The sequence below is a fragment of the Triticum dicoccoides genome, chromosome 6A (assembly GCF_002162155.2).
Source record: "Triticum dicoccoides isolate Atlit2015 ecotype Zavitan chromosome 6A, WEW_v2.0, whole genome shotgun sequence".
Classification (NCBI taxonomy): Eukaryota; Viridiplantae; Streptophyta; class Magnoliopsida; order Poales; family Poaceae; genus Triticum; species Triticum dicoccoides.
Genome location: NC_041390.1, coordinates 18,674,256 through 18,682,904, shown reverse-complemented (window position 1 = coordinate 18,682,904; position 8,649 = coordinate 18,674,256). Strand labels below are relative to the sequence as shown.

General features: G+C 44.1%; 1 protein-coding gene across 4 annotated transcripts in view; it reads left to right on the top strand.

Moving 5' to 3' along the window:
• Positions 1-8,649, top strand: part of LOC119319495 (cysteine-rich receptor-like protein kinase 37) — a 14,724-nt gene that overhangs the window by 4,434 nt on the left and 1,641 nt on the right. Inside the window, exons 2-7 of one of the 4 annotated variants that reach the window (XM_037593967.1) lie at positions 2,814-3,035; positions 3,164-3,413; positions 4,408-4,630; positions 4,734-4,854; positions 5,514-6,404; positions 6,569-6,800. In XM_037593967.1, coding sequence (XP_037449864.1) covers positions 2,871-3,035; positions 3,164-3,413; positions 4,408-4,630; positions 4,734-4,854; positions 5,514-6,404; positions 6,569-6,658 — 1,740 coding nt within the window. In that variant the 5' untranslated portion in view covers positions 2,814-2,870 and the 3' untranslated portion in view covers positions 6,659-6,800. Of the gene's footprint in view, positions 1-2,813; positions 3,036-3,163; positions 3,414-4,407; positions 4,631-4,733; positions 4,855-5,513; positions 7,259-8,649 lie in introns of those variants that run through there. The other 3 variants (XM_037593968.1, XM_037593966.1, XM_037593965.1) reach the window with 3 other exon arrangements.

Here is an 8,649-nt window from a genome sequence, read left to right as displayed (position 1 = left end):
ACTGAAGGAGTTTGCTTTTCCTAGCAATGAGCACAAGTCTTTTCAGAGCGCCTCGACACACCTCGCCAAGCAGGACACCGCTCCCAAGGCACACTCCAATTGTTGGGCCAGGCAATATAGGATGCTACCATCAGTTTGAAGGAGGAGGGGTCAAAATAATGACGAAACATGGAACTAAAAAACATGGACAAAGCAAAGCTAAAGCACTATAACTAAAGGAGCTTGCTTGTTCCTAGCAATGAGCACAAGTCTTTTCAGAGCGCCTCGACACATCTTGTGAAGCATCCCACCGCTCCCAAGGCACACTCCAATTGTTGGGTCAGGCGATACAAGACGAGGAGGGGTGAAATAAACGACGCTTACAATGAAGAGAATAACATCCACAGACGTCGTCGTCATCTGCCTGACCAAGGTCAAGCACGGTTGCTAGCGCCCCACCATCCAAACCCAGAGAGCATCAATGGCAACCAACAATCACACCAATGCATCTTGGCTAAATGATACCTCCGACAGCCTATCAGCATGACGCTAATCCCAGCAACCCCTGGTCCCGGGATGGTCTCGTACGCCAAGAAGACTACCATCTAAAAGAGGCCAATGACACGTTAAGGTAAATCATTGGCTACAAGAAGGTCCTAGAGCAACCTTGGTATCAAGATACATAAACAAACAACACTGAATGAGACACCGACGACGGGTGGCTGAAGCAGTGGCGAGGAAGTCGGATGGCCTCGGATGGAGGGACGGGAAGCAACACCTTAGAGGAAGAGAACATCACTCGTAGATGTCGTCGCCACCAGCAATGGTCAAAGCCTTGTGCAACTTTCACTGGTGACTCATCCTCCCTAGTCACTACATCATGCCCGCAATGTCGTGGAAGAGCGCACAGCTCATCGTCCCAAGAAAATTGTCGGTCCCTGCCAAGCTAACTGGCCATAGCGGGCCCTCCCAAGCCTCGGCCACCCTACCGGAACACGGAGTGACTCCACCCACCACCCAGCACACTCAAGCATACACGTACAACCAACCTCCTTTTGAACCGCCGACGAGGCGTTGCACGGGGGCTCCAGATATGCCCCTCCAGATCCATATCGGGGGCTCGGGTAGGTCCCGAGTAGCCATGGTAGCACATCTGCGCCCCATGTCACGAGAGAGGGAGGGTGGCCCAGAAGCCAGATCCGAGACACCCGCACTTGGCCACCGCACCAGATCCACAACACAGGGGGGGAGGGTGGAATGACCCGGGGACCGAGGAAGGAACCCGAGAGGATGCGAGGAGCGTAGAGAGGAAGGCCGCCGACGTGAGCCCCCGCCCCCTTCTCCTGCCCCACGACCAAGGTGCCACCCTGCTGCGACACAGCAACCACTCGGTCTCCACCGCCGTCCTCGGGCGCGGGACAGACTCGCCTGCCGGCTCTCTCTCTTCCAATGGTGAGGGGAAGAGGGTAGGGGAGGGCGCGACGTCATTTTCCACCTCATCAAAATCCTATGTGGAAGGACGAGAAAGCAGGAAAAAGAGTGAAGCGGACTACACATATGTCGCCCGGGTTCAGCACGACAACCCAGGTAAAGGCTTGGATGCAGCTCGTCCAAATGCAAAAGAGGGGGCGCTAGCTCCTTTCCTTCCAACCATCTACCTTCATTCACACGCTTGCATTAAATACTATACTCAATTACTCCTTCCGTCCCATAATACAATATAAGATGTTTTTTTGGAGTGCGGCGTTTCAGCACCATGGCTCAGATGAGCCCGGGCAAAATAAAAAAATCATTAAAAAAATAGAATTTTCTTTTTCAAAAAATCAACAAAAATTCCAAGCAAGATGCTTGTGTGCGTGATCTTCGTGCAAAATTTTGGTGGTGTTTCGACATTCGAGGAGTGCACGACAAAAAAGACAAAATTCGGCACTGCTGTTCACGCACTGTACTGGCCGAATTTCTATTTTTTGCCACGAGCTCAGATGTCTAAATGGGATGAAATTTTGCACCTACATCATGCACTCAAACATCTTCCCAGCCAAATTTTTTTGACTTTTTTGACTTTCCTTTTCTATTTTTAATAGCAGTACTGTTCACCGGGCTCATCTGGGCCCGGGCGCCATAGTGGATTATCGGTTTTTTTTACACTAGTGTAGTATCGAAAAACATCTTATATTATTGGACGGAGGGAGTAGTAGCTACTACCTCCGTTCTGGTTTATAGATCCCCTTAGTATTTTGTGCCAAAATTTGATCATGGATTTAATTAACAAAATGTTAATGCAGGTCACAAAAAATTATATGTCTTTACTCAAATTTGGGCACAAAATATGAACAGGACTTTTTCATGGGCTTTAGGTGACATGGCACTACTATATAGCCAACAACACGTGAGAGCAACTAGTTGACGAGCGCTCCTTTGAAAGCCTCACAACGATTAACGTCACTTGGCGCGCTCTCAGCCGCCGCCACGTGTCGCACTCTGGACGCTCCATTTGAATTTTTTTTATTTTATTTTTCAGCATGCGTTTTCAGCTTTTTAAATAGTTTTTCCGTGTTTTTTTTACTTTTTGTTTTTTCATCGGTTTTCCTTAGCTTTTGGACAAGTGGTGCACATGCAGCGTGCCATTATCACAACCTGAAAAGGTGTGGGTGATCTTTGCAAGGAGTACTTCTCAATTAGTGATTTGGACAACACGATTTGTTATTAACCATGCTCCAGTAGAGCTAGTTGGACCACAAAAATAAAGGGCCTAAATTAATTTGATGTACCATGAAAGGAATCATTATTTATTACTTGAGTAAAAGCTAATAGTTGTCTTGTTGTCAACACAGGGGGAAAGATAACAGTTATCTTGTTTCAAAAGTACTGCACTCTAGTATTGATTACAAATGGATACCAAAATTGGTACTATAAACAAGGTTGATCTAGAACGCATGGTGCTTGATCGAAGTGCAGAGCCAACATACCTTCCATTATCACTTTTGGAAGACATCACAGATTGTTTTTCCGATGATCAACAAATTGGCAGCGGTGGATTTTCTATAGTTTACAAGGTCAGAATTACCCCTGGCTAGTAACCTTTCTCAATTCCAGTTGAAGTTGATCTAAAAAGTAAACGACATATGCACATGACAGTCAGACCACCACATGTGCACATATGTAATACACGTTATGGTTGCAGGGAATGGTGGGGGAAAAGATGGTCGCTGTGAAGAAACTATCCCAAACGATGCATGAGAATAAATTCCACAAAGAAGTTGAATGCATTACGAAGGCCAAGCACAAAAACATAGTGCGTTTCCTTGGATACTGTTCTGACACGCAAGGGAGAATCGAAGATTACGAAGGAAAGTTTGTCATGGCAGATGTACGAAACTGGTTGCTATGTTTTGAGTACGTACCGAATGGAAGTCTCATCGAGTATATTACCGGTATGATCACAATGTTTACATATTTATGTCTTTACTAAAGGTCATTATATTGTTGTTCGATATATTAGCAATTATTTGTATAATTTAACTCGTAATAAAAACAGAATTCCGATCAAAATACTACTCCCTCCGTTCCTAAATATAAGTCTTTTTAGATATTCCAATAGGGACTATATGGAGTGAAATGAGTGAATCTACACTCTAAAACACGTCTATATATATATAGGAATCCTCTTCTGTACTCCTGAGAGTATGTACTCTCATTCTCAATATACCTTATATACGCATTAATTATACCTCTTTATTATTCTCAATATACTTCATTAAATATTCTAAGATACCCAATACGAGTTTTGTTAAAAAATATTATCTGCGATGTACTTTTTGTAATATACCTTTTTCACGTACAAACACATCAGTATATACGTAAACATTTAAAAATATGTAGACTCATATGAATTTTTTCATGGAACTCATTTTGGGGTATCTAATAATTACTAATGAAGTATATTAAAAATAATAAAGTGGTATAAAAGATTCATCTATATGGTATATGAGAAGCGGGAGTACGTACTCCCAGAAGTACACAACCATTTTCCTATATATATATATATATATATATATATATATATATATATATATATATATATATATATATACGTATGTAGTCCGTATTGAAATCTCTAAAAGACTTATATTTAAGAATGGAGGGAGAATAATTTAAGGGGGAAATATTTCTATTTTGTCAGAGCAGATGCATGCAGTAAAGTAACGAGGTTTGAGGAAGTTAATTTTCAATCTTGTGGAAAGCAGAAGTGATCCAGCATAAAAAAATTGAGGGGAGACCCACTATAAATTTGGGAAAGTTAAGAAACCGTTGAGTATTATTCACTGCTCGTTTATGAATTTTGAGGGTAGGTTGGGACATATCTAGAAAAACTAATTTTGTTTATTACATTAAATTATCTCTAGTATATAAAAAATTCCTCCACAGATCCATCTCGTGGACTTGAATGGAGAGAGCGATACCAAATAATTAAGGGAATCTGTGAGGGACTACTTCATCTTCACGAGAAGCGTATCCTCCACCTAGATCTCAAGCCTAGTAATATATTGATTGATATTCACATGGTACCCAAAATTGCTGATTTTGGCCTCTCAAGGTGCCTTGATAAAGACCAAACCCGTGACTTCACTTCAAACATATGTGGATCACTGTAAGTCGGTCTCCTGAAAGCTTTTTTCTTCTTCTTTTGTTTGACACATGAACTTATATTTGTGTGCACATTCATGGATCAAACTTCATAAATCTTTTTGTAGGGGATACATGGCACCCGAATTCTTCATAGGACAAGTCACATTTGCATCAGACATATACAGTCTTGGTATTATAATTATGGAGATTCTGACAGGAGAGAAGGGGTATCAGGAAGAACAGGATGTAAGCATAGTTTTAAGCATGTGCTCCATGTTAAGGATATATTTTCAAGTAAAGTACGCCAAGGGGATAATTTAACTTGGAGAAATTACCAAAATCATGCATATGCGGAGTGCTATAAATGTGATCTTAATGCTTGGGCATAGGCGAACATGGCTTAATTAAACATGCAAGGTGGTACCAAAGGCGGAGTCATTAATGTTGCATTTGTAGCACTTTATTCTCAGTAGTTTGCCAAAATATTTAACTTATGAAGAAAATGTTGAAAATGCACTAATATATCAACACTTCTCGGCATGTGTAACTCTCAAAGGCCTATATTTGGACTGAAAATTGTGCTAGCATGTTATTGAGCTTATTGCATCGAGACAGAGTTGTGTTTTATACACGAACAACCAGCTCAGCCGTTAGCTCAGACTCATGACAACCCGTGATAAATGCATCTAAGTAGGCTTCAAAAAATAAAACATCCAACTTACAACATATATGTCCATGTGAATTCATAACGGCTATATATGATCTTCTCTTCTAGGCTTTCCAGTGTATTTTTTTTCTCTTTCTATAGTAGCTATAAACCATCTGTCAATAGTGTTCCTATCTTTGTTTTTTGAGGATTAATAGAATTCCTATCTTGATCTGAACTCACCTTTGCATCTTTAAAGGTAGTTGAGAATTGGATGAATCGGTTGGAGGCAGCAGATCAAAAGGAGACGCAGTTGGAGCAAGTAAGAGTATGCACTACGATAGGGATAGAGTGCATGGACCCTAACCCAAAGAAGAGACCGTTTGCACATCATATAGTCAATAAGCTTGATAAAACGGCAAGTATCATCGAAACTGGCATCACTAGTCCATCTGTTGAGCATCAGGTTAGATCCCTAAAAGAACAACACAGTCAAAGGAAAATTGTGGATCTTTCACTTGAGTACCTCCTAAAAGAACAACACAGTCAAAGGAAAATTTTGGATCTTTCATTTGAGTATCTCATAAAAGATATGAGCGGGCGCACTAAAACGGAAGAACTCATGGAATTTATTGGGGCATTTAAAGATCATTGGCGGCACGCGAAAGAACATCAATGGTCACTACGGGGAGTGCAAGGTACAAAGAAAAATACCAGCCAACAACAAGGGGCAAGTATTTCTAGCTCTAACTCTGTTGTGCTCAACAAGTTGAACATCTTTAGTACAAAAGCACGCAGGAATTATGCCAGGAATGGTGGGCCTATGCTTGAGAAGATAGATATGTTGAAACTTTTCAAGAAGGAGGAGCTTAAGCCAGCTATTAATGACAAGAACCGTATTGGAAGAGATGTCTTTGAAGAAGTTTACATAGGCCTTGTTGATAGAGTACCAGTCATAGTAAAGAAGCAGATTAGTGGTACTGTGCTACAAAATGGACAGTTTGCAAAGGAAGTCATCATCCAATCTCAAGTTCTCCACAAGAACATTGTTAGGCTCATAGGTTGTTGCGTGGAAGTTGACATCCCGATGCTAGTATATGAGTATCTCTCCAAAGACAGCCTCCATGACATTCTTCACAACAACTGCAAGGTACGTCTCAACTTGGGCGTGCGTTTAAATATTGCCACAGAATCAGCACGTGGTCTAGCTTATATGCATTCAAGGCACAATATCTTACATGGTAATATAAAATCAGAAAATATACTCTTGGATGACCATTTTGTGCCAAAGATCTCAAATTTTTGCATATCAAGGTTGACCGGGAGAGGCTACAAACACACCAGAACAGTCAAGGGCGACGATCCTTATATGGATCCACTATACCTACAAACAGGCCTACTTAGCGAATATAGTGATGTGTACAGTTTTGGAGTCGTTATGTTGGAACTTCTTACCAGGAAGAAGGCCACACACTCTGATAATAATAGCTTAGTAAGGAATTTCCTTGAGAATCACAAGCAGGGTAGGAAATCAACCGAGCTATCCGATGAGAAAATTGCAGTGATGGAGAATCTGGAGCTTCTTGACAATCTGGCACAACTTGTTGTGGAATGCCTTAGCCAAAACTTGGATCTAAGACCGAAAATGATAGATGTTGCAAAGCGGCTCCACATACTGAATGAATCTCGTGGCCAGTGGGTCTTAAGTTGACCGGTCGATGCATTTACTAGTTTAGTTTGAACTTCAAACAACATATATGTTGCGGCAAATAAGCTTCTGATAGGTGCAATTATAGAGGGATGTGTGATGATCGACGTGTAATTTATGTATTTTGTTGTTGTGAACAAGTCTTTGAAATCCTCTAGAGCTGTAAAAGTAAAACACGCTAAAAGCAACGCCCTCGTAGGCCTCCTTGGCCCTGTCGACCCACTGGTACAAAAACCTCTGTCAGATTGTTCGCTCCGTTTAATTCTCTGGTAATTTATCCGTGCTTACCTGGTCTAGATATGTGGATCCACTTATTCGTGCCCTTCCTTATGATGTTAGAGGAGCAGCAGTACAAGAGCTTAATTAGTATTTATTTATTTATTTATTTTGAAAAGGAGGAATCACCCCCGGCCTCTGCATCTGGGTGATGCATGCGGCCATATTATTTATTATTCACAAAGACCTTACAAAGTAATACAACAGTAAGTCCGAGGCCACCATCTAGACGACATCTGTCGCTACTCCTATTCCCTTGATGAAGGTGTGCCGAATGTCTGGGCCAAATACTAAACAGACATCGCACGAAAGCCGAACATCTAACGCCGGATCCCCCATCCAAGCCACATAGGCGGGACTGGGTAACACTCCGGTCCGGCGCACTCTCAGTGAGTACCACACGCACACGCTGCAAAGGGCCGTCACCTCCGTCTTCCCTCGATCCATCCTCAAAGCATGTACTGACGCATCGACCTTGTCAGGCCACTCTGCCATCGACGCCACCACGACGCCAGACAACGTCGACCTCCTGCGCGTGTCCCTCGCCACACATCTGATGCTAAGCCTCCACTGCTTCATGCCGTCGAGAACTGCCGCCATGAATATGTAGAAAGAAACACCGCTCCACCGCAGATGCCATCCTTTGGTCCCTCGAGTCCGAGTGCATCTCCAAGAATGCCGCCCCTAAGGGGGTAACGACACAAGAATGCCGCCGTCATCCGATCAACTGATCTAGGGTTTCCCCCGGAGGTATTGGGTGGGGTTGGGAGCTTCACCTCGATGATGCCTTCATGAAGGAAACAATGATAAGAGCATCATCATCACCGGCTCCGGTCAATGACCGAAGACCAAGTTTTCACCCGGATCCGTTCCAAGAAATCCACCCAACAACATGTGCACTGTCTCGACCGCCTTCAAAGCCCTAGATCTAGCCGCCTAGATCCGGCGACCAACCGCAACAGCAGTGCCACCGTAGGAGCCCTGGCGCACCAGCCACTGCCTGAATGCGCCACCACTGGAGCCTGGGAGGAGGGCTCCCACCCCACCTCGCCAAACCGCGAGGGATGGATCCCGCACACTCATCACCGTCTCTGATCTGAACCAATCCGTGGCCAAACCATGAGATCGCCGATGCAGATCCGCCTTGGATAGGGACTGCACCACGCCATGCTGCCACGGGAAGCCTGAGCTTCACCAGCCGCCACCTTCCAGGGCCGCCGCCCCGGGATCCAGCAGCCGCCGACAGGACGCGCCGTCCACGTGCAGCAGGCCGGAGGAGCCCCCGATCTAGATCTGGACCGAGAAGCTCACCACAACCGCCCCGCGCCGGCACGCCCCGCCTGGCCGCGAATCTGCAGCCACCCGCGCCAGAGAGCCGCCATCCGGCCGCCCTGCATGGCTGCGCGCATCC